This window comes from Triturus cristatus, chromosome 2_2, assembly GCF_964204655.1.
Source record: "Triturus cristatus chromosome 2_2, aTriCri1.1, whole genome shotgun sequence".
Classification (NCBI taxonomy): domain Eukaryota; kingdom Metazoa; phylum Chordata; class Amphibia; order Caudata; family Salamandridae; genus Triturus; species Triturus cristatus.
The window spans coordinates 611,006,542-611,033,446 of record NC_140582.1 but is presented as its reverse complement, the minus strand read 5'-3'; the positions used below and the strand labels follow the sequence as shown (position 1 = coordinate 611,033,446).

At 39.0% G+C, this 26,905-nt stretch overlaps 1 protein-coding gene across 2 annotated transcripts in view; it reads right to left on the bottom strand.

The window, feature by feature from the left end:
* The window catches only part of TLL1 (tolloid like 1), a 416,213-nt gene that overhangs the window by 199,336 nt on the left and 189,972 nt on the right, over positions 1-26,905 (bottom strand). For both annotated transcript variants that reach the window (XM_085641791.1, XM_085641792.1), the window contains exons 4-7: positions 26,523-26,675; positions 23,289-23,406; positions 10,387-10,565; positions 7,121-7,226 (exon numbers count right to left, since the gene is read on the bottom strand). In XM_085641791.1, the coding sequence (XP_085497917.1) occupies positions 7,121-7,226; positions 10,387-10,565; positions 23,289-23,406; positions 26,523-26,675 (556 nt within the window). The remainder of the gene's footprint in view (positions 1-7,120; positions 7,227-10,386; positions 10,566-23,288; positions 23,407-26,522; positions 26,676-26,905) is intronic.

The following is a 26,905-nucleotide window of genomic DNA, read 5'->3' as shown; positions in this document are numbered from 1 at the left end:
GAGTGTGTGACTTCTCTTTGAATCATTCAGAATGTTTGCGTCTTCTAAATATATACATATAGAGCAATAGAGGTATAACTACTTGTGCATAGTACCAGTAAAAAACGGATGCATTATCGGCAAGGAAATATTGGGAGATTATTGTGAGGCATAGAAACCTAGATGTTTCTGATACACTGGTGGAAGAGTTCTCCCAGCTGAAAAATGTGATATTTAGAGCAATTCAATTTTTGAAACTGGATCAATTTTTTCATACTTCACCCAAATATTGACGTAAGAATGTTGTCTGGCCATAATACTGTGGTCTTAATATCATGACTAGAAATATATAGTGCATACAAATATTGATGTTTACTGTTTTACAATAACATTGTAATTTAACCTGTATTTTAACATATTATTAGTTTATTATGTTATTTTGTTGTGTTTTGTTAAGAATTTATTTTGTGGTTGTTATGTTTATTGGGGTATGGGTATGAAGTGTTTTTCTGAATTATATATCCACATATTTAACAAGATTGATAAGTAATTCTTTTTTATTGGTAATTGTTTTTTATTTGTGTATATGTTTAATATATTTTTTAATTATGTAATAACTTCAAATCCTGGATTGTGGGGTTTATTAGGGCATTGGTGGGTAGTGTTCTAGATCAAATATTTATAAACTGAAAATAACTGACTAATATAGTGATTACAAAAAAAAATATTTGAAGGAAATCTTATCGATGAATTTAAATATCGAAAACGTTATATATATTCGTCAATAAATTATGTGTTGCGAGGTGTTTTGGGGTTTTTAACGTTTACCTTCATTATTTATACATTAAATTTGTAATGATTGAAATTATTACTTTTTGTTTGCATTTGTTATCGTTTTTTTACTATTGTTTATTGGTATGTGAGGCTTACGTTTGGTTTACTTTTGGGAGTTTTTGATTAAACTATAAAATAATTGACATTAATTGATTTACCCGTAAAATATGTTCATCTTTCATACTTTTTATAACTTTTTGGGAAAATTACTGAAGAATGCGATTTTAAAACGATTTTCATTAAAAGTGATTTATTGAATTGTTAATATGAGATGTGGAGTATATTGGGGAATGGGGAGATTCTATTTTCTAATTAAAGTTATTAAATAATAATGGACTTGCAACATTTACAATGTAAACTAGAGTTTTATGTTTATTGTTTTATGTTTTTAAATAGTAACTTGAAGGATATTGTTTATTTAAAAACACATTTCAGAGCTTGAATAGTTGTTTAACAATTCTGATATATTTTTTAATTTACTTTAATACGTTTAAAAAGTTTAATTATTTTAATAGGAAATTTAGGCTCACATATTAATTATATATTTAATTACCTTCAAATGTGTACATAGATAATGTAACTGTATTAAATCGGACCCCTTTAATGTATGCTTTTACCTAAAAATTTGTTGAGTAAAAATAGCAAATCTACTTCCCTCAACATAAACACTTTCCTCAATGTTTGTTACACTGGAGTTAGAATGGTAAATCTGCCCCCACAATGTATGTCCATTCTGCAATGTTTGATGGATTGAGTTAGAGTAGTTAGTCTCCTCCCCGCCCAAATGTATGCTCTTTTCCCAGTGCTTGTTAGACTTTAGTTAGAATAGTAAATCTGATCCCAATGCAATCTATACAGTATCCTCAATGTTTGGTAGTTTGAAGTTAGAATAGCAAATCTGCCCCGTGTAAATGTAGTCCCCAGGTTTGTTAGATCGGAGTTTGCATAATAAATCTCACCCCCACCCAATGTTTCTTAGACTAGATAAGAGTTAAAATAGTAAATTCCATCTATGCACTTCGCCATCGTGTGTTAGACTGGAGTTACAATAGCAATTCTGACCTACTCCCCCCAATATATGCACTTTCCATAATGTTTGTTAGATTGCAGTTGAATATTAAACTTGACCCCTAAAATGTATGCATTTTGTCTTAATGTTTGTAATATCCAATTGTTAATTAAACAATCATTTTATTTGGCTAATAAATGTATTGAAACGTATACTTCTATTTTTATATACATTTTTCAAGTATATATGCATTTTTAGATTATCACAGTTAATAACAAAATAAAAAATTTAACATTTATGGTAATCTATGATAAGTTTAGTTACAATTATATACAACTATTTACTAGTATGATGTCGATATTTTGGACCAGAGTTTTTTGCTTGGCAATATTTTTGTAGTTTACTTTATTGTTATATAACGTTTTTATTTAGGCTGTGGATATGTTGACAATATTTTTTTGTTAAACACACAAGAAGTGATGGGAGGTATGCTTGCAAATAATCTACCCACTGGCAAGTGCGCAAGGTAGCATACTGACCCATCGCTTTTTTACCCACTATGCCACCTCAGATTAAATCCAGTCATATACAAATCAGCCTTGGTCCTGCTCCAATGAAAACAGTCCAGCCCAAACTGCCTAGCCAGGTCCTCTCTGAACTAGAACCCAAGCAATCCAAGACCAGTTTCTCCATCACTGGGCCTCTTCAGCTGAGTGCAGCTTGGTTCCAGTGGAACAGTGAGCAAGGGACCCAAAGTTGGGTATAACCTTGGCCAATTAGGGTGTCACATCAAACACACAAACGGTGATGGTATGAATGCTTCCAAATAGTCTAACCACTGACAATTGCTCGGGTAGGTTTACCACCCATTGTTTGATTACCCACAATGCCACCTCACATAAACCGAACAATATGCACCTCAGCATTGGTCCTGCTCCAATGAGAACAGTCCAGCCCAAACTGCCAGAAGACATGCAAGCAACTCTGCATTTCTCCCATCACATTTTGTGGGTTTGATGTACCAAGTGGCCAAGGGTATGCCCAGAAATGGATCCCTTGCTCACTGTGCCGCTGGAACCAAAATATACCTGACTGAAAAGACCCAATCAGGCCTTACGTTTCAGTGAGGACCTGGCTTGGAAGCCCGGGCTGGACTGTGGATCAGTGGATTGTAATTATTTTGTGCTAAACTTTCAAAGGAAACATGATACAATCTGTGCTTACAAATCATTTTCAGTCCCTTGGAGAATACAGGTAGAAAATGGTATGCTTCTGTTACACGAGGCATATGCTTGCATTTCACTTGATACTGAATTTCCAAGACTGGGTGGTTCTCGAGAGAGTCCATGATAGCTAACGTATACATAATATTCCTTCTATTGGAAGAAACACTGGTATCTATCTTTGTGTAACATCCGCAGACAACATTTAATTTCAGGCTGTTTTAGCATTTTCACATGAAAGCCATGAGTAGTTAAAGAGTTAATGCAAGTAGCACTATCAGAACAAGGAACGTGGCTATAGTCTGATAAACTAAGTGTGCACATTGGCAATATGTTTACAGCACTAATGTACTACTGTGCTCGTTTCAGGTCAAGCAGGTTTTATGGCAGCCGACCTTCAAAGGGATAAGACAAGATATCTGAAAAACAAACTGAGATCAGTGTCCAGTCATTTACAGCAACGCGGCATCAAACCTTTGCACTCAAATGACTTATTCTTAATCACTTGGTGGAATTACTTCATGAAAACATGCGATTGGCTGTCACTGTCTGTAAACAGAAGTAAATTGCGGATGCATTTTTGTTTTTAAACTCAATATTCTTCCATCATATAAATGAAAGTTCTGACCTTGAGGGATTCTGCGTAACACAGTAAATAATATCAGGACTAGGAGCCCCAGTTTGAGATGTGTTCTGTTTGTTAACTGAACCTAAAATATGGTGATTAGACAATAGCTGCAGGTTTTCATTTAGTTTCTTCCTATTCCGTTTTTTGAAACACTGCTATGAATCTTTAGATCTCAGGCTTTCCTCAGACAATCTTTCGACGTCTATCTGTTTGCCTGGCTACATTTTCTTTAAATTTAAAATTTCACTGAATGTCCTGGCATCCACAAGAGATCGATAACAGGAGGGCTACATCAGCTAAAGTAGTGATACATCTGACTGTAAACCCGATTTTAAATCACAAAGGTGTTATGCCATACCTTACAAACAACTTAAAATATATATTAATATTTCTATTGTCAAATGTGATGAACTTAAACACCAGGGTAGTGAAGTACTGCATCTCTACGTCTTTTATTTACCAGACCATTTAACACATTTTTCCACTTGACATGAACTCACTGGAATTATCACAGTTAAATCCTATTAACTCGATCCACCACTAGCAGCTGGAAATTCTCAGAGCTCAAAACTAAGCAAATGGCCAACACAATTACAACAATATCCACTAGCTTTGTATTGTGGAGTAGCATTCTGCCTGCCAAAAACCTTGGTAGTGGTAGTAAGCGATAAATAAATGCAATTACGATACAATATAACACAACACAACAGCAGTACCCTCCTATAGACATGGTTTAAGAATAGAATAATGTGCCCCTTTTTACTTCTTAAACAGCTGGAAAATCGTTGTTCATATAGAACATATATTCTGGTTATGTAGGTATATTTACTATTAATCAAGATGAACATAAATACTGTATTATGCTGTAACCTCTATCCTACTGGTAAATATGCATCATTTTGCAGGGCTAATAAGATCTGCCAGCACTACCCTATTACATTAACACAGGCCAATCTCTTACACTTCTTCATTCATCACATCGCTAAGCTCTGCCTCCCATAACATAACCGCACCACTGTGGGCATCAAGCATGACATGGAAAGAGTCCCCACATAGGCTCAAAGCAAAGACAACACCATATCAACCACACACCCACATGGTGACACATGCTACCCAAGAAGACAAGCATTTCAGCACCACACATAGTGGTAATGAGTGCTATACAAATCAATCACACAATACAATACAATTTTAGAAAACTTAAAGGGAACCAGTTATACATCTGATAATGTGCCTTTACTGCACATTATAAGAATACTGCAATTCACCAGTAAGTTCCATGACCATAAAAAGGTTTGCCCCTCTAACATGTCAAGTCACGGAGTTGGAAAAGAGGAAGCCTTCAGCCACAATGGTAAAAAGAGCAGGTGGCTACGAGAGGCTACACTGCTTACTTTTAATACGTAATTAAAAATGAGCAGTCATGTTATGTTCTCGTTGCACGCAGGTGTAGATGTCAGAATGCACCTCAAGTACGTTCCTTTTGTAGAGAGATAAAGTCTCCCAAGTTATAGATTAACCAAGAAGAAATAGTAAAACCACATCTTGGCTTGACTGACTGATGATACTCATGTGAAATAGGTACAGCAAAAACATCACATAAAATCCAGGTTCACTGAAAAGGTAATTTGCGGTTGGATGAAGTGACTTTGTAATCTTCCTTAAATTATGTTTTGCATCTAAGTGAACATGCAATGAGTAGAGTAAACATTCACCTATATCCTTTTCTCCTGGCTATGCACTATATTTCCGTCTCTTTAAAAGGTTGAAAGATAATGGACATGCGTATGTACTTATTCCAAACAAAAAAGCATTGATTACCATTTAATGAAACCCTTTGTAAGCTTACAATGCACGTGCAGTGTGTGCAAGTCCTTCCTATTCTTGAACGGAGGCAGCAACAGCCAAAACCTTTCACTGATCGAGAAAAGCTAAGCAATTTCAGGCTCTCATCACCACTCTAGCAACACTCAGGAATCATGATGTTATTTATATTTCCATCTGTTGATTTGTTCTATTTTGCTATCCAATGAAATGTCACAGTGATGGATAGAAAAAAACTGTTTGGCTCAACACATGAGCACAGACGGTGGCATTTTTCATTTTAATATCCATTAAAAAATGTAATAAGCTAACTGTTCACATGTATCTGGCAACAGAACTGACTTCCGAAATGCCATTTATCTGTATTAAAATTCTAGGGGTGCAATTCTAAAAGAAGTGCATAAATATACGCATCATAATCTTATGTCTAAACCTTTGATAGATTTGTACATTTTTTAGCGTTCACATAATTTCGAAGCTTATGTTCAGAAATCTAGCAAAAGCGTACATTTTCATGTGTGCAGCTGTAGCCCCTGGATGTTCTCATGAAGGATTGACCATTGCCAGACAATCTGCAAGTTTAGGATTAGGGAAAATTGGACATGTGACATGTTCGTATTTCTCCACAAAAAATACATATTTGAATGTGAAGGAATAATTTTCTGGGTACCTCCTGAATTGCCAAAGCTATATAATTCTCTTAAATAAATAAATAAATAAAATTGCGAGTGTTTGGGGAACTTCTCTATCTAAAAATGCACATTTACCCCAACATTAGGAATTTTTATACAGTAACTTTAGGTGCCGACTAAGGTTGCAAAACACCATAGGAAATGAGAGTCGAGCACTGGCACCGCAAGAGTTCTGTGGGTCGTCATGCAGACAAGAAACCTGGGCCCTTTAAACCTGGCTTGGTAAATGATACCTCTACCTGTGACTAAGAGGACCTCTCAGAACCATGGGCCCCAGTGCTGCTGCGCCTGCTGCACTAATGATGGTGATTTCCCTGTTGTAAATACCAACAAAGTTTATGATTATGAGGGTATTCCCAAAATTCCAATATCCAATTTTCTCCCCTCCACAGCTGACACCTATTTTAGGACTGCTTTACTAAATCTACAACTGTGAAAAGCCATCCAATTAGTAGAATTTCTGCAATGTATGATTTATCTGCTATTCAGGATCTGTCATTTGCAGGCACAGATAAAAACTTTTTAGAGACGTGGGTTCATATTGGGTGCACAGAAATACCTGAGAAGGGACTATGCATCCATCATTCTTTGTTGTAACAGCATACACCAATAGTATGGTTAACGGTGTTCCTTTTTCACTTCCAAAATCAGGGTTACAGTTGGAATCTATCATATCTTTTAATTTCCCACACTATTTAGGACTCTTTATTCAATGCTTGCCTGCGTGCAAATATCTATCTGTCCCTATGCACATTCAGTAACGTGACATGAAATCATTCCTTAGATATGAATTTTTAATTAGCCCTTTAAAATGCAAAGCACTGGGATAAAATGGCAAAGACTGTGCAGCATTCCATTGAAAGTAACTGTTCTTTATATTCAGTCAGAAAAAATGAATTATAAGTCAAAAGGTATAACCTGAGACTCCAACCTTGAGAAGGTGTTCCTGGCATAGTGCATAATGCTGTCAAAATCATATGATTCCCCAAGGGAGTTTACTTCTCCAGGCTCCATCTTCAAGAAGTTATACTCTTGACCTGCAAATATTAGAAACAACGCTTTGATTAATTTACTTCTTGCAAGTGATGAAGATGTTATCTAGCATGCACAACAGTGTTTTTTTGGAATTCTACCTTAAGTAACATATAGTTTCTTACCTGTCGGTGTAGTTTTGCAGCTTGAAGACTTTCTGGATTCACTATGCTGTGCATTATTCCACCATGTTGGGTCCGGAATCGTAGTATCTTCTCTCTTTCTTCTTTTTTTTTTTTCGGTGGCCCAGGTGGGCGTCGACATCTCACCATTTGGTGTCCTTCGTAATGTCTCGCGCTTCCTGCGTTGGGTCTGGATCGTTATCGAAGAGTTCCAGAGTTTTGGAAGAGGAATCAACGAAAAGGTGTCCTTTTCAAGGTCATCCTTCGACGACCTAGATCTTCTGCGGATTTTCGCCGTCTGGGAGTCCTTTTCGAAGGATCCGCTGGGCTGTTTGTCCGTGGGTGCTGTTGCTTTCGCCGAGTGTTTTGGCAGCAATGCTCCCTTCAAGGACTTTGCTTCACTCCTACGAGTGTCGCTCGGGCTTTAGCTTCATCCTTTCGAGTGTGGCTCGAGTGTCTGGGGGTCGATGACTCCCTTACTTCCTTCGACGTCTTCTTCTGGACCTCGACGACCGTGCAGTCTTCCGGTCCCTCGGCGATGTTGTCTTCCTTGCCACTGGAGAGGCCCAAGTCTCGGAGCGAAGGGGGTGGCCCCTGCCCCTGCATGGTGTGGTTCGCCCTTCTCTGCCTCTCTCTTACTCTGAATGTCCTGGGTGTGAACACCGAGCACGGGTTGCAGTCCTCGCTATTGTGGTCGAGCGGCAGGCAGAGGTTGCAGATTGGATGCTGGTTCTTCTGTGCGTATTTGTGGTGGCAATTGGTGCAAAACTTGAAAGGTGTTTTGTCCATCCCAGCGCTCAGGGAGGCCCCTGTGAGCACATTCTCCATTGAAAACCTTCTCCCTCGTCGTCCGGGTTACCTGACCTGTAGTCTGGTGTGTTGAAAACTTTGATTTTCGTCGATTTTCTTCTCTTTTTGTTGATTCCTCTTCCAAAACTCTGGAACTCTTCGGTAACTATCCAGAACCAACGGCGGAAAAAAGAATCTGAAGATGGCGACCAAAGGTGGGAGCTTCCGTAGGAAGCGCGTCGACGTCACGAAGGACACCAAATGGTGGGGTGTCGACACCCACCTGGGCCACGAAAAAAAAAAAAGAAGAAGGAAGAGAGAAGATACTACGATTACGGACCCAACATGGCGGAATAATGCACAGCGTAGTGAATCCAGAAAGATTCACGCTGCAAAACCTGTTCTTAGAGGTAAGGTGTATCACTCTTGATCTGAAGGGCCAGAATTACAAGTTAGATTGAAATGTCAGAAACTGTATCCTGTTTCCTACTCCTGGGATTCAATAAAATAACAGACTGTTAGAATTGTCAAAGAAGTGCAGCAGTATGAAAGAAAAACTTGGACAGACACACTTTTAGTGCCCAAATTTGCAAGTAGTTCTGCATACGCAATTTTATTAGTTTTTAAATTTCAAATGCAGAAATTAAATGCAAAAAATGCAATTGCAGATTGTATTTTTGTATTCTATACAAAAAAATATAGTTCACCTTGGAAGAGTCCCCTTCCCAATTGGAACTATGCTTCCTCTTACCCTTAAAAGGAGCATGTTTCCCTGTGACTCAGAGATCGAGTCTTGCAAACCTTTCTCAATAGCTGTGTAGTGTGCATTAACCAAAGGTCTGTGAGAGAGTTTACAACATACGGCATAGTCTAATGACAGAAAGTAAATAAATGCAAATAGATATGACTGATGACATAGGTGTAGGTAGCAATCACATTTATATGACATAATTTAGATATGAATAGCTTTCTAAATACTAATGAGAAATCATGAGACAACCGTGAAGTGTATGGCACATGGCGTAAGCTATATTAGAACATCAGAATGATGGGAGCTCTATTGAAGACAATGAAGTGGCTCATGGCTAATAATGGCTGGCAGAAGCCTTCTGCTCCAACATTTCAATGTGTCTCTTTCTTTCCCTTCTTAAGTTAGAACATTCTACACTCAGTGAGTTAAATGTTCTAGTAGCCCTACTACCTATAGTTATACCGGTTGTTAAAGGCCCTCTTCCTCATTATATTTCCCCGCGGGTTCAAGGTCTTTTCACAACCAGTATAGCCCTTGGCAGCTGGCTATAAGGCTATAAAATATATTAACATAAGCAGAGACATTCAATTTCATTTCTCCAGATAAACATAGGGGTTGGACTTTTGTGCTGTTCCGTGTGTTTTATCATTGATACGTATAAAAAGTGCAGCATGACTGATTAGGTGGAGAGCCTCAGAACAGGAAACCAGTGGCCTGATTTAGAGTTTGGCAGACAGGCAACTCCATCACAAGAGTGACAGATAACCCATCTGCTGTATTAGACATGCCATAGGATATAATGGACTTGGAATTTGGTGGATGAGATATCCATCCTGTTTGTGACGAAGTAAACTCTCTGCCAAACTCTAAATCAGGTCCCTGGTCTCTCAGTTGCCTCAGTTCTACTGATCCTCCATCTATTTTAAAAGGTCTGTGCTTGTCCTCCATAAGCATCTGTGCTTATCTGTGTGTCTTCAAAATGTGCACTGTTTCGATTTTAAGGAAAGTCACTCGCTGGAAGAATTGGAAAATGATACGACTGTAAAAGACAGAAAGACATCTAAAACCAACAAAGGGGCCAATAGTTAATTATTAGCTAATGGAAAACCTGACTCAGCGTTAAAATTTGATTTGAAAGTAAGTGGTAAAGAAGCTAAATAAACACCTGTAGCACGATGTGGCGGCTTGCATTCAAGAATGCATAGTGAAGCGAGCTTCATTCATGTGAATTTTAGCAATGTAAATATTGCCCATCGTTTTTTAGGTTACTTCTGATGAGTGGGCTAATTGAGAGAAATTTAGAAGCAAGAAATAATGGCAGCATTTGTTAAATGCTGTGTTCCAAGACGAACTGAATTCAGATTTACAGTAATTTCGAATTTTAAATCATAAATTCACTAAACGTTTATCTAAAAGTATCTCTAGGAATCATGATATTACAAATATAACTACTTCTCTGAAAAATAAAGGGAAATGTTGAGGTAACTTATCACAGAGTCTCACCTGGCTGGATGTTTTCTCTAATTATGGTCACATGGTCATCTCTGTCTGGTCTTGTGTGTTCATGCCAGAAGCCTATGACATGGCCCAACTCATGTACAACGATTCCAAATTTGTCACAGTTTTTACCAATAGATATAGCCTGGGGACCATTTCCTCTTCGTCCCACATAGGAACAGCACCTGTGATTTTAGTAACATGGAATGTAAATGATTAGAAACCATTCTCAGAAATAAATATTTCCGTAAAGGGAATTGTCTGATATACTCAATTAAAACTGAAACCAAGATATTCTGGGGCAAGATATTTCATATTTAATTTTGTGAAATATTTGTTTGCAAAGTACAATGTAACAGTATCACTGGGTAAAAACAAAAGTTATTGTTTAAATACGTCTTGCTAGTTGTCTCACATTGCTCTGATTTCGAGCATACAGGTGATAGAAGAGGCACTAACAGAAGACAGTTATTCACTTCTGCACATAAGTGGAACTTTTTATGTATTATTGCCCTCTAAACTACCGTCCCTACAGGCAGAATCCTGGAGCCCAATGATCAAATGTAGCAACAAATACAGTGTTGTCACATGTAGTCCCACACTCCCTAGCTTTGTCCTACTTTTACTCCAAAAGCAAATTGGCAATTGGTGGACTGTGTGTTTCTATGGGATCTATTACTCATTTGATAACATTATTTCTAGAAGATACAATACTTGCTTTTCTCTCCAGTTGAGCACTGTCAGTATTTGAAAACACTGCCAAACAAAACAGAATTGGAAACCAAGGAGCTCGTCATAATTCGCTGGACAACGAATTGCTTCTGACAGTGAAATTCTGGACATACTTCCACCCTAGATTTAATCACATTTATTATAAGTGTTTAAAGAAAAGACCATGTAGAAGTTTTGAGTATTACAATAGGTTCATTTTTCAGAACTGTCACAATAAGCATGGCTTTTTGCATCACAGAATGAAGTCTGACATAAACAGGGAAATGTTAACCTAGCAGAACATCATTCAAAATGCAATCTATAAGCACATGAGAAAAATAGAAAGGAAGCCAACTGAGGCCTTCTTCAAGCTCCATCTGGGCAAAAAGCTATTGAATATCTTGTCTATCAGGCTTATGAAGTTCCCTTTGCACAGGAGTCTCATGACTTCAGAAGAACAACGTACACTCTAGGAAATTTTTTGTTGACTATTCATTTTAAACGTTAAGAACAGAGATCTCATAGCTTTGATTTAAGAAAGAGCCTATTTAGAAAAATAACCAAAATAAAAAACCCATTCTCGCCACACCATGGTAACAAGATACGACTAACAATCAACATAATCAAATGAAAAGGATGCTCTTCTTGGTAACCTGAAGATATATTTCCATTGTCCCAACGCAATGACATCAATAATGTTTTTTAGCATTTTTGTGGACGCCTGATTACAAGTGCCAAGCAATTTCAAATGATGGAGTGTGTCTCCTTAAGAGAAAACCCATCTAGGTTGTAAGTAAATGCAAGCGAAAGGACCTCCCAAATGTATAATTGATGAAAAGATACATATTTAAATATAGCTGTACTTAGCACCATGACAAATAGTTCAGGGTATGTACAGGGGTGCCCATGAGCTAGCATAGGAATGTTCATAGGCATAGATGACACCACTTCACTTGTGTTAAACAAGCATCATATTCGGTTTACTTTCATGTTGTTACTTTCTAGAAAGTCTACATTATACTGTATTAAAAAGAACTTTAGGGTTATGGAAATAGTCAGTTGTTCTATATAATGAAAAAACATACTCGATTATAAAGTTACTGTACACCTTCAGCCACCACAGCCAAGTTGTCTGCATTTGAATTTCAAATAATGCAGACACTAAATAGAAGTATTCAGTCAACTAACCATATGAGCCAATGAGCTTTTAAGCACTAGAAATATGGAGTAAGGCACCTGAGAGTCCAGGGTCCCAGAATCTGGAATTCCCTGAAGTTGAGCTCATTAGCTGCGTTCCCCAAGTGTTCTGCAGAAAACAAACTGTTCTTTCAAATTGGCCTTGAACTCCGGACCCGCAATGTACAGTCAAATACTTGATTGGAGTCATCACTAAGCCTGGTTTGGGCTTTATGTACCCATTAATTAACTAGTTGCTCACAACTGCTTTTGATATTTTCAGCACTCGGAAGTGACCAGAATGTGACCCAGAGTACTTTATAAATTTATAAATATACATAGAGCACGAATCAAGAGAACCAAGGCAAAAAGTTTACATGGGTACAGCATCTGCAAATATATGCAAAAGAATTGTGGATGAACGTATTATAGAAACTATAAAAAATATATATTTCTGAAGCACGCAGTCACACTTTAAAAATGATTTATTTGAGGTAAATATAGTATGAGAAAATAATTCATTTTAATTATTTTTCTTCAGATGTTGGCCTCTTTTGGCCCAGTATCAAGGGATCTCTCTTCCTGTGCCTTTGGGAAAAATCTTTTAACACTTACTCTAGTTACAGGAGCTACTTTCTAATACATAAAAGGGAGAGCATTAGTGCAGACTTGTCAAGAGCGCCATCCCAAATCACTTCAGGGGACAGCTGAAACGGAATGTGAATAATCAATATGTCTTTAATTATTTCATAAATGTGCTTGGCTTCCAGCAAGTCAATATGCAATATGATTAAGTGTTTTCCAAAACCGCACCCTAACGGAGATGCATGTGGATAACTTGTGTATATTTTATGTAAACGCTCTATGCAAGTTGTAAATGTTATGCCGTGAAGCACACAAAGATCATTCTGAAGTAGCATTTAAGTATCGGGCAGTTTTCAAAATGCTCTGTGTTACACAATTTGGTAAGCTGAACGCACCAGCACAAAATCAATGTTAAGGTATGATGAAGAAGAGAGACATGTAAGATGTAACCAAGAAGTGGATGGAAAAACCAGATAAAGAAGTTAGTTTTAAGATTCTGCCTCAATATGTAAAGGTAATCCAAAGACGGGGTTCAAGAGACCTGTTCATAGCTATGGTCGCAAGAAAACAGAACAAAAACCGGAATGGGCACAAGGAGAAGAAATTCCAGCAAGAGAGAAAGTAAAGTGTGTCAGACCTTAGATTTATAAGCAGGGCGTTTGGAATGAGATATTGAAAGAATGGCCAAGTGGGTGATGACATTTAAGTATTAAACCTGGAAAATTAAAGCAATATTGGGTAAACATGTAGAGCCATTAATAGATAGGGACAGCTAACGAAACAAAGGTTGCATGAAAATGTAATAGCAGCATGTCGGTTGAGACAGAACTGGAGTCAACTAAGGGCCTGATTACGATGGCTGTGACCCTGCCACCGGCAGCCTGCCAGTGGCGGGTTTACCGCCATCGTAAGATCATTCTCCGCCCGCCAGATAAAAGTGGCGGGCGGTGTGCTGGCGGACGGAAAGCCTGACCGCCACGGGTCCGACACAGGCAATCGTTATGATTGCCTGTCAGACCCGGCCAGCATACCTAGAATGGTGGTGGCACCGGCCGCCACATTAGTATGCTACATCACCGCCAGCCTGTGTATGGCGGTTCAACCGCCATTCAAAGGCTGGCATAGATTGACTTTGGGGGCCCTTTGCGGGTCCCCCTTGTGCTGAGGCACTTTCATTTTGTACTTGGGGGGCACCTATGGTGGCCCCTACATTTCCCTACACCAGGTGGTAGGCACCGCGTGGTGCCTGCCACGTACTGCAGGGAAATGCACAACATGCATTTTTATCATTGCGGCGGGTGCTGCTGGTCATTGCGGAGGGTGCTGCAGCCAGCAGCACCCGCCGCAATGGTAAACATGCACAATGCGACCGCCACAGTGGCGGTCGCATTGTAATTACACGTGTGGGACTATCGTCATATAGGCGGTCGGTCCCAATTCCCGGGAAGATGGTGGACGGACTTAAGTCCGTCCGTCATCGTAATCACCCCCTAAGTTATGAAAGTTCCTATCATCATTGGTGAATTAGTGAAAAGTGAAAGCAGTAAGTAAAGCCACAGTTAGTGATCTGTTCACCAACGGAATTGAGGAAGTAGGAATGTAATGCAAATTCATAACCTTCCTTAATATAATGGCACATTTCTACATTTACACCACATTTCAAATTGTCTCTTCTAAGCAATTTGTGTAAAACCAGATTTTTCTGTAATATTTCAGCTCTAAATATTAATAGATGGATTTTTTTCTATGGTTTCTGGTTTTCAGATATCATCATATTGTTTTGAATTTCCTTTTATCACACACCTAGTTCTCTGTAAACCTGTAACTTATGCTTTCTGTATAAAGCTGTCATGGTGTCTAAGCACTACATGCCCTGTAAATTCAGTGAATTATCTTTACTTGTAATTCGGCTAATTCTCACCAAGGTGTAACAGTTTGATTGGTGGTGTTATTAGCAACAACATTGGTTCGTTTTACCTTTCCATGGAGGAACTATATGTTCTAAGCCAATCCATCAAGGCGATAAATTGTAAGAATCTGTGATGCATACATTATAGGTTTAAGGAACTAAATTAAATAATATATCTTATGAGATGTGCAACAGAATTCAAATATTTGAATACAGTCAATATATCAATTCTGCTAATTGTCTCAGAATGTCAATTGTATCCATTCGGGAAAACGTACTTCTGTTTTAGTAAATCTATTACTATCACTTATTGTCCAATTCCTGTATTTTAGGTCTTTCCCGTCTATCCATTTTCCCCTTATTTGCTTATATTTTGTCTTTCCTTCTCTTTTGGCTTTCCCCTTTCATCTTCTCCTTAGTTATATGTCATTAGTCTTACCTCTGATTCATCTTTCATACTTGACCATTCTAACTTCTGGCTTAACTCCTTCCCCCTTCTCTTATTGTGTAGGTTCTGTCATCATTTGTCTTCAGTCTCTTACTTATATCTTCTACCTTACTGCTTCTCAGATATCCTCTAAACTTCTAACAATTTACTCTTCAACCCATCACCCATTCTACGCTTGTCTTCTAACTTCTCTTATGATCTCCACTTGTTTTCATTCAATACTGTTGGCAGCAGCAGCTTTCATCAGCTACATTCACACTTCTAAAGTTTTCTAATTATTTTCTCATTTCACATCTCTTATATACTTCCTCTCCTTGTGCTTCTTGAGCACACTGCATCCCCACCTTCTTTACGTCATTAATCAGATAACTCATTCATGCCTCAATATTACCCCAAAGTATCCAAAACAGTGATGGGTGGAATTCTTAAATTCAGTTGATGTAGCTTGTTTACAGTAGCACAGTGAGTATGTAACACCAGCCGCGGCCCGTGGAGGGAGTTCCGTGGGGCGGTAAGGCGGGGCGGGGGAGGGGCAGGGTGGGGGGTTCTAAAAACCGGAATATGGATAATTGCAGGTAAGTAAACAATTAAATAAATAAAACGAATTTCGTAGCGCGCGCTGCATCGCATGGGATCTTCAGTCGGGTATAGATTAGTTCTAGTGACACAGTGAGCAGGATAACCACGTTCGGGCATGTCAATCACACTTAGGGCATCGCACTGAGGTAGACAAAACAGTGATTGATGGAATCCTTAAAGTAATCTCAGTCCTTGGTTATTATTCTGGTCACATCATAAACAATGGCCTGGGATTCATTCAAAAATTCCACCCATCACTTTTTACTTTACTACAAATTACCCAAAGCCATTACAAGTTACATCAAAAAGTGATTGAACAAACATGATGTAGCCTTGTGCAAAAACATCTTTCAAGTGAAATAGCAATATTCATAAATATCTGTAAACTCACAAAAGTAACAAAAATATGACGTCTACCATTTTTGAAACATTGAAATTTTATTTATAGATGCTTTCATATTCCTTTAGTTTATTTGACCTTCATTTAGTAAAATGAGATAGTCCAACCCTCTATTCTGATGCAGTGGTTTATAGCGATCGGATATATTAGCAATACTGACCTTACTAACTGGTGTTCACCATGTTTCTACTACACAAACAAAGTAAGGCTTTTCTCTATGTAAACAACCTGATAACTCATGGCAAAGATTTACTGTAGATCTGGTATTGACGATGCAGCAGTTTGCTTGGCAAAATTACTCTGTATGAGTAAAATAGTATGGTGATGAGGGAGAGATGTCTATATATCTAGGTGCAGACTGTCCAAAGAGCACAATGAAGAAATCTCTGCTATTGTAATCACAATGCAAGGGGAAATGTTTTGTACTGAACATGGACTTGAGGGAAACATCATGATAATAAAGATTTTAGGCAATAGATGACAAAGTAGGTGAGATTCAGCAGGCACAGGCAACACTCTCCTGTAAAAGTCTCTCTCCAGCCCTTTATTACTGTAAGGCTCATGAAACATAAACATAGGGAAAGGAGGCAAAATCACTGACTCCATTCAATGAATTAAAAAGGCCCGAGCCAGCTAGCAATCGGGCTAGCGAGGGTTGAGGGTAATGTAGTCCTCAACCATTTAGACAGAGGCAAAGTGCTGAAATTCAAGAAAATACAAAAGATGATTTAAAAGTGGTCTCTGGTATAAAAGCAAGCTTCAACCACAGATTAATGAGGACAAGATTCAACATAGTAAAACGCAAAAAAGCATGTATTTAGGTAGACTCAGTATCTGCTGATGACAGTTGAAGACAATCAGCACACTAGAACATGTGTCATTTGTCAGATGTGAATAGTAAGATCTTCATAAACTTCTGACTGAGAGGAACTTACCTTTCCTTTACAAATTTGCAATTTCAAATATTATGTCTCTATTTAAACAATCTTTATTTTGGAGACATAATAAGGCTTCCATGTATAACTATTAATCTTGCTCTCTAATGTCAATATTATGTTAGGGCTAATTAACCCCTTGTGTGCCCATGACGAGCTGGACTCGTCATGGGCCGCGGTTGCGCTGTGCCCATGACGAGTCCAGCTCGTCATGAACCCCGCCCGCTAATGTAACGGCCGGCACAGGGCGGGGAAAGGGCGTGGCACACAAGGGGTTAAAAGTAGATGGAATTGTCTTTCACTCTTCCATCCCAATCTGACAGTACCAGTACATTTGTTGCAAACTAAAAAGAGGGTATGTATACCTACCTAAGTGCTAAAAGGGTATTTTATCTTTGGAAGATTGTGTCTTTGTAAGGATTATAGAGAGCGTGATGCTATTTTTATTTCAATTTACTTTCTACCGCCATTTGTGTGAGCATAAAATACGATGCATATAAAAAGCATCCCATAGCAGCCAGGATTGTGGGAGGTATAGAAGAACAAACAGTGAAGCAGAGGGAATTGTCAGAGTAAATTACTAAAACATTTCTCCAGAAAAAACAAAAGGGTTACTTATCAGTAGGAGAAGTTTTGCAGCCTGAAGAGTTTTCTGGATTCACATGCTGTGCATCTATTTCACCATCTACTGGTTAGATCCAAAACCGTGTGTTGTCCTCCTTTTTTTCATCTTTTTGTTTTCTGTATGTGCCCACAATGTGGTGGTAAGTCCATTCCTTGTGTAAAGTCAGACAGCACCTGGGAAGATCGTGTGCATCACCGTTATCTTCAGAATGTTTTCCTCCCTTCTTTTTTTCCTTGAACTTCCTCTTGTCTCTTTTTGCTGATCCTTCCAGCCTGTTTGCTGTCCCATCTTTCTGGGGAGGCAGTAGGGTCGCATCTGAATCCAGAAAACTCTTCATGCTGCAAAATTACTCCTACTGGTGAGTAACCATTTCATTTGCAGCATGAATCCTTTTCAGTATTCACATGCTATGCATCTGATTACGTAGCAGTGCTTGGTTCTCTGGGAAGGATGGGTTGCAAAGAGGATGAACTGGCAAACAGGTGTCGTAGTACTCTCTGTCCCTCTTGTGTCTAGTCTAGTAGGTGGGTAGGGTATGTTAGCACCGTTCCATGTTCTGTCCTTGTTTCTACTCTTCATTGATCTATGCACCAGTGGATGTATCTGGTCCACCTGCCTGCGTAGCACTTTCTGGTGCTCGGTTTTCTTGCCTCACTCAGAATTCCTGTTGTCCTGGGGAGCAGCTGAAGGTGTCCAAACTAGGTATTCAGGAGCCATGCCGCTAAGTTGAGTGTGGCTGGCTCTGGGTGACACATTTTTCTGTTCTGTATGGTTAACAGGTCCTGAGTTGTCTTGATTGGCATGACTTATCCCTTGGACATCTCCAATAGATTTGAGTAACATATTTGTGTGGCGCAACTGTGGGGCAACTACTATGAGTGACGTTGGTATCAGGGGAATGGGCGGAAAGACATAGCCAAATCTCCCTAACCAGTTGATCGACAGGGCATTCCCCTTCGATTGGTAGTGTGAAAACCTGGATGCAAAGTTTAGGCATTTTTCTTTTTTTTCGGTGTTGCAAACAGGTCTATTATTGTTGTTCCTCACTGTTTGAACACTCTGTCCACTAATTTCTGCTTCACTCCTAATAATGGGAGATGTTCTATAGTCTTCTCAGCCTGTCCACTTCTGTGCTCTGCTTCTCGGTAAGGTGTATTGTTACCAGATCATGCTCTGTTGAATCGCCCACTTCCATATTTTATGCGCTAGTTTTGACAGTGGGAATGACTTTGTTCTTCCCTGCTTGTTGAGGTAAAACATAGAAGTTGTATTGCCCATCTGGGCTTTCTACGTAAGGGCTGCCTCGCCGGGTGTACCCACTGCTATTGAGTAGGTTGCTGTGTGGCCTGCTGGTTGAAACCCTGTTGTTGGAGTTGCTGCTGAATTGTATAGAAACCTGCTCTTCCTGCTGGGCTTATGTTGAGGAAACCTCCCCGCCTGATGGACCCACAGAACTGTTAGGCATCCATGCATTTTGTTGTCTTTCTCGATTTGTTGAGTGACTCGTCTACGGTGGTCCGGTAGAGCCTCCCCTGTAAATAGAATGTTTATCACCGAGCATTGCACCTTGGCGTTTAGTCCAGAAATCCTGAGCACTGTGTGTCTCCTCAGTGTGGTGCCCGTTCACAGCTGTTTGCTTGCAGTATCCACTGAATCCAGCACAGATTTGAGACAGGAGTTGGCGATATTCTTGTTTACCTGGATGACTGCTTTTACTCTTTCTGGAACTCCTCTGGAGGTGTTGCTTCAGTCCTTCCACTTCCTCCAATTGCTGGTGGCCATATCTGTTAACAGGATGCTTGTTTCCGGTCCAGGGAGGGCCTGGCTTGGCTGTTCGGGCTGGACTGTTCCCATGAGGCACAGGGTCAAGGCTGATTTGCATATGGCCAGGTCTAAATAGTGGTGGCATGGTGAGCAAAAGAATAATTGGTTTAACCCAGATCTCTTGACTGCGGGTGAATGTTTTGATTTATTCTGCATTCCATATATCAATTGGGTGTCTTTTGCATATCTGTTAACAGAGCTTTAGAGTTAGCAAATCTCCATTCTGTTACTGCCTCCCTTTCCATCTTCCAACCCACCAGGTCCATCCTCTTGCTTTCTTTCTCTGGCAGTAGACCTGTAGATGTGGGTGGGTTATTCCTCTTTCTGGCTGTGGCCACTATGATGGAGTATGCAGGTGCGTTGCCCTTGATGTACTGGAAAGTTTGTGTAGAATGTTTATATTTTTTCTCCACTCAAGAAATATTTGTCCAAGCTGTGGCAAGTTCCTTAAATGCTTCTTTGCCCTGGTCTATAATGCTGGGGAGCAGGGGCGGGTATAGGTTTACCTTCTGGGATGGCAACAGGGTTTCTAAGAGGAAGCAACATTCCTCTTCCTCCGTCTCCAGCTGGACAAAATAGGTGGCTGCTGCCCTCTTTATTAGTCCATTGTACATGGACAGGTCATCTGGGGGCGAAGGCCAGGAAAGGCAGCTGTCAGCTTCTTCCTCAGGGATTCGGCACAGATACCCTGCCACTCGTCATCAAGCTGTCTCTGTGTCTCTCTCCCCCGCTTGCCTCTTTATCCTCATAATCGAAGAGGTACTCCTGTTCTTCCTCATGTGGTTGCGGCGTCGACAGGGCCTTGATGCCCGGTACATCTTCTCGCAGATCCCTCGACTCCTAGGGTTTCATCGGGATAGGAAAGGACTTGAGGGAGTCGTCAAACTCTTTATTCTGCTGCAGGAGCGCTGCCATTTCAGCCTTGAGTCTGTGTCTTTACCTTTACACCTAGAGTGAGCATTTGGCATTGGTGATCGAGGAGGGCTTTCTCTTCTATGCCATCGGCTCAGTGTCCTTTGCCTTCCCTTCGGTACCTTCTTTGTGCTTGCTTGCGTCGAGGTTGTTTTGAAGGCTTGCCCCCCATCAGTGTCTTTTGATCGAGACCTGTGCAGGTCTTTGCGTTTGTGCTGACCTTCGGCCGTAGAATTTTTTGATGCCAAGGTGGCCTTTGGGGTCTTTGAGGCTTTTGTTATACTCCTTTTTTTGGCATCCCTCAACGCTTTCCTGGCTGCTTCTGCTTTTTGGATGTCAACAACGCTCCCTTCGGAGTCCGACTCTCTTCCCTGCACCAGCTTGGCTTCTTTGATGTTTTCACTGTCGTCACTGCAGAGACCCAGGACCTTCAGTGATTTCTGAGCGCCGGCTATGGCGGGTGAGTCGTTGCTTCAGTCTGGCCTTGAGAGTCTTCAGTAGGAATTCGGCGCAGGCCTCGATTTCTTTGGAGTCGTGATCGGTCGGAAGGCACAGGTTACAGACCTTGTGTGGGTTCTTCGGTGCGAATTTGTGATGGCAGTATAGACAGAATTTAAAAGGGGTGTTCTCCATGTCATGTACCTGTCTCCCTCCTCTGCATTCTCCAGTCAGGTGTCCTCCAGTATCGGGATCCCCGTTCCTGAGGGGAGTTGTCCTCTCGGGTTACCATGTTCCTCATGGTCTCCGGTGATTCTCAGTGATTTTTGGTGCCTTTCTTTCTTACTTTCTCTGCAGATCCTCATAGCTTCTATGGAACTCGTGTGCTCTGCTTCCAGACCCAACATTGACAAAAATAATCTGAAAATGGAGGAGATGGAGAGAAACTTCTGGGGCACTGTCTGACATTACACAAGAGATGGACTTACCACCAAATGCTGGTCGACGATGCCCACACACGGAAAAAAAATAAAGAAGGAGAAGAAAGCACAATTCCGGACCCAAACACTAGATGGCGGAATAGATGCACAGCATGTAAATCCAGAATACTCATCAGGTTGCAAAACATTTAATCCCCATTCATGGCAAATGTCGTCTGTGCTCGGAAAACCAATGAATTGCTCTGAAAGAACTTCATTAAAAGAGAAACAATGAAGTCATTTATATATGTTATTGAATAATTATTAATTGTTGTGTACGGCACTTGATAATTGCTGATAGCAACTGATCCAAATGAATGCTCATTTTGCCAATAATAGGGGCAAACAGAGTTTGTTGTGAATCCTTAAAGGAATTCCTATGGTAGGTCACCATTGGATGTTTCAAGATGGCTGCCTATCAAGGATGATTTGACAGCCCAACAAAGAAGAACATTTCAGAAGGTATACTAACTATTACAGTGAAGTTTTGGTGATACATAATTTTAGTCTGAAAGGAACCACAAAAGAGATGCACAAAACAATAAATGATGTATTACATATAAGAGACTAGAGTAGTTTTAGTTCTAGAGAATTTTATTAGCCACTTTTAGAGATGTTAATGAGCATTGACTTCTCTGAGGTTCTTTTGAGGCTAGTTCATCAAGAACGCCATTTGAGTTAACGGGTGATTTTCAAATATTGTACTACAGCCAGATGAAAATATAGCTGTAATACAAAAATCATATGACTTATAGTCTTCTGTAGAATTAGCTATTTTGAAACCAATTGTTTGAGATAAAGTTAGAGCAATGTTACCCTAACGCTGATCACAACCCATATTATAATCTTCATATTGAAAGCAAACACTAATTAGGTAATTAGGTATTATATACATAAAAATGATATCAACTGTGCATAATTCTACATTAACACTAGACTCACAATAATCCCCTATCCCCTATCCAATGGTAGTAAACCAGCACCTTTAACAGTTGTCTCCCCATACAGTCTTTAAATTAAGACTAATCCAAAAGTATAAAAACGAATGCACAATATAAAATTCCAATATAACATCAACTGGCTATAACAAAATTACATTAGCTTAAAGTTGAAGAGTTGATCCGGTTCCAGAAACATCAAGTTGCTCTTCCATATTTTCCCTAGACCTTATCCATATTTCTCCAGTTAGACATTCATGAGCAACCTAACCATATGAATGTAGTTAGCAAAAGGGAAAATCTTACCATAATTTACTGAACAATTATAACCAGATTCTGTTTGAAAGAGAATTAACTTAATTAAGCAGGGATAATATTTTTAGGGACAACCTCACCTCAAATAGTTCAACAATACCAAACAGAAGCAGATGAGATTATATACTACTGTGTACCGGCATGACCTACAAAGCAATTGATACTTGGCCTTTAACAAAGCATGTATGACACCCCGACCCAAACTAGTGATAGAGCAGAACAAAGTAACTGACACGAATCAAAAAGAACAACTCACACTCAGGTATGAGAAGAAATTAGTGTGGAAATGGCAGGTTGTCTACTATACCATTGTCAATGGCATAACAAATGCCATTTAGTAAAGTTAAGAATGAGTAGTACGTTGTATCATTGGCATTTATTTTAGAAAGATTGCATTTTCTCAGTAATAAACTACAGGCAATAGAACAGAGGCATGATTTGAATATTAGTTTTAACATCATTATTTTACAACACTTGTGTAAAGGGGAGTTCCAGAACAAGCTAGCAGAATATGAACACTATTGACGATGTGTCATGTGTGTACTTTTTCACAATTTTACCTTAAGGTTTCACCTTGCTATTACTTTACAAATCTGTAGCCCGCTCTGACCAATGTGTTTCTATTTATACTCACCCACAAGGCCTGTAAGTAAACACAATATAGCTTTCTTCATCAGTTCGTTCAATGAATGTAACACATGTATGTTTCTCCCAGTGCCTCATAGCCTGTTTGAACATGGCGCGCTGGCTGCCTGGAAGAAATACGCGGCACAAAATAAGACAAAATACTTAATATGTACTTGCTCATTCAAATTCAGTTCTTACGCTTCTTTTGCAATGTGCAAATTGTGAAAGTGGCTTCAGAGCCGTACCCACTTAAAGAATAATCAACCTGCTGATAAATCTCTTCTCTGAATATCACCTCACAAACTCCTCTTCTAGGTTCTAAATTACTAACTCTCACCTTTCATTGTAATTACAATATATTAAATTTCAGCATTGCATTTTACATACTCATACTTTCCCGTACCTCCCCATCACTTGTGCTTTACAAAACTGAAAATTGCTGGTCAGTTCAACTCCAAGCTAAGATTTGTTTTCACAATTTGTTTCCCTTTTACACCTACCTCCTTACTAGCCTAGATCTCTACATGATGTTATTTCAACTACGAAGATGGTCAAAGTGCAATGTTCTCCTTCAGTGTTTGCATGGCTGAGATGATATGGTATTCAGTTGGCTCACTGTCACTGCTACTGCTATTTCTGTCCATGAAAAACACTGACAAACCGACAAAGTCAAGCTTACCTTTTGTCTACCCTGCAAAGCTATCTCGACCTTAAAAAAAATTGCTTATCTTCCTTCAACAAAAGAGTTGAATTTAAATATCTCTATCTTATGTAAAAGTTTCACAGGCTACAAACTAAGCATATCTTTCAATCAACATGGTCATTACAATTTATCTCAGGCAAAGCTACAACATGAAGAAGAGGAGGAGGGAAACAGCTGAGTGCATGTGGTGTACAACTATGAACTCTCTTCCACTGAACCAAACAGCTTAATTAAATTTGATTTCTGTCAACAAACAACTCAAATCTAAGATCTTTAAAATATCCAGGTAGTCTCAATGTACTGATCTAGGATTGTTTATCTAGGTATACTACGTAAAACAACTCTAGAGGGATTGTTAGTACTCTGTATTTGTGTGTAGGTATTAAATAAATAAATAACTATTCATTTAAGTGTTAAAGCAATAAGTGTACTGACTTAAAGCACAATGTGGTTAAAGTATTTTTTGGGTACTTGTTCAATCTTTAAAACACAATGTTGTAAACAGTCTATTTTAGAATCATTGCGTGTGTGTAAGCTAGGGGAGTTATCTAGTGTTAGAGATCATCTCAGCATATCCAGGGAGTAAAGCTGAAATAGGATGCTGTTGATATTTACAAATGAATTGCTGGTTCTGACTGCTTACTCATTTTCATATTTTGTACAGTAAAATACTTTATAAGAATCCAAGAAAAGAAAAAAACGTTTAACGTATGTATTATGTTTATCGTACAAAAAGTCCACTTCAATCTGCTTATTTATTGCATGTTTTGCCCGACAGAGATGTTTTGCTTCTACAACACACACATTCTAACTCAGGTGATTCCAGCTTAACAGTCCAATCTATCAGGATCTTGGTGTCTTTTATATATTTTTTGTTTTATTGAGGTTTGGTAGCACTTAACATTTGTTTCTTTGTGAGACATGAATAGCATACTCAAGAATGTCTAAGAATACACTTCAATAGAGAAATAGCAGGATTTCTTAGGAAATTGAGTTATTGGTAGTCACAAATTCCTTTTGTGAATTCAACCCCAAACAATATTTAATAAGGTATAGCAACAAAATAGGATTGCATTTGTTTTCAAGTCAACTTTGCATAATGTTCGATTTATCTTGTCTATTCACTTACCAATATGTCACATGTATTGATATACCAAATAAGTAATTATTGATTCTGCCATCGAGGATTTAAGAACACCTAATAAAATCGCCCATGATTCCCAAGCAAAATGAAATACACTGCATATAGTTACCATGCATATGGTTTAAAAAGACAGACAAGAGTAAAATTGACTTAGTTGCTTTAAACTGTGGGATGGAGAGTGATATTTGCAAAGTTAAAAAATAAATAATACTAGCCCCAACCAGAATTCCTTGGAATGTTTTCAAATTATTTTTTACTCTATGTTTAATATTCTTAGTCGTTTGTTTAGGTGATCGCATTAGGCATGATAACCAGTTATTCAATATTTGCAAATTGAATAGTCTCTTTAAAGTTTTTGGTGGTTTCACAGGTGCCTGATTTTCAATTTCTTATTTTGCTTTTATCGGCTTCTAAGGAACCAGGGATTTGTGTGTCAGCAAACTGCCATAGCTACATATATCCCTTATTTGAGGGCTTATTTCTGAGGCCTGCATGTAAACAAGAGTTCAGTCAGGAACACAGTTAGCATAGATTTCATTTTCACTGATTTCAGTATCAGCCATACTTGATGCTTCCTTTCTACAAAGCAATGCTTTTGATACATACATTACATTTTTCATGTGTGCCCTATCCTGCATAACAAGACTACTTAAAGCAAACAGGGATGGTGTTTGTGATGAATGATAGCTGCATTGGTTCGTGGAAGGGATGCAGCTGGTGATGCTACATAAAGTACACCTAATTGAAATGGTGGTCTTGTCAACTGGATGCCACTGCTTAGTTCACTCGAATATGGCCCTGCAAGCTCACTAGGTTTCACATGTGGAACCTTGCCTAGGACCTTGCCAGGCACTTCTTAGCGCAGATGAAAAATGACTCTGTCCAAAAGATATATTTTATGTCCAGGCCTGGTAAAATCTTATCAAGTGAGTATTGTTCTTGTGTGTCTTGACTTAACCCTTTCTGCTGTTTTTTAGTAAACAGAATTTATCTGCATTACCATATAGAGCAGAACAGACTCAATATGTACTCATTGGCATTGCATTTGTTTTCAACACTTAGGTGCTCACAATGACTTGGTAATTATTGGATGCGATAATTATCACAGCCGATGGACCCCGACACCGAGAGGTTTGGTATTTATCAGATGCAATAATTATCTTCCATAATAGATTTTTGGGGAATAGCATGCATATTTTTCTGTTTACTGCATCAAAATCTGCATGTTCTGGGAAATATCACCCATTTCAGTCTCTGATATCTGCTTAAAAAAAATATATATTTTTTTTTAATAGACTTAATATTGAGACAAATTATATAGTCGGTGGTACATGTTTTCTCTGAAACAATCCAGCCTCTAAGAATTCAGAGTAGACAACAGCAGAGTGGGTTACCAGTGAAATTGCCTCCGATGACGAATGGAATGACGCCTCCGGGCCATATCCGCTCAGTGCGTGAAGTTGCAGCTCTTGGAATACGATTCTTCTCAATTTTTCCTGAGGTCTTTTGGATCACTTTTTCTCTTGTTGCGTTCACCTGCTCAGCTTCTACATATATACGTTAAATACCAAAATAAAACCTTACGTCATTGCAAATAGAGATCATCCAAGCAACTTGCAGCAAACAAAACAAGATGACAGCATTTCGGAGTGCAGATGTGCTTGGTTAATTAAGATTCGCGGATCCCAGGGGAAGCAGTAATGAGGTGAACATATCTTTCAATCATTAGCTCATAATGCCCTGTGGACATTCACTGTCCAATCTGGAATTCTCCTGA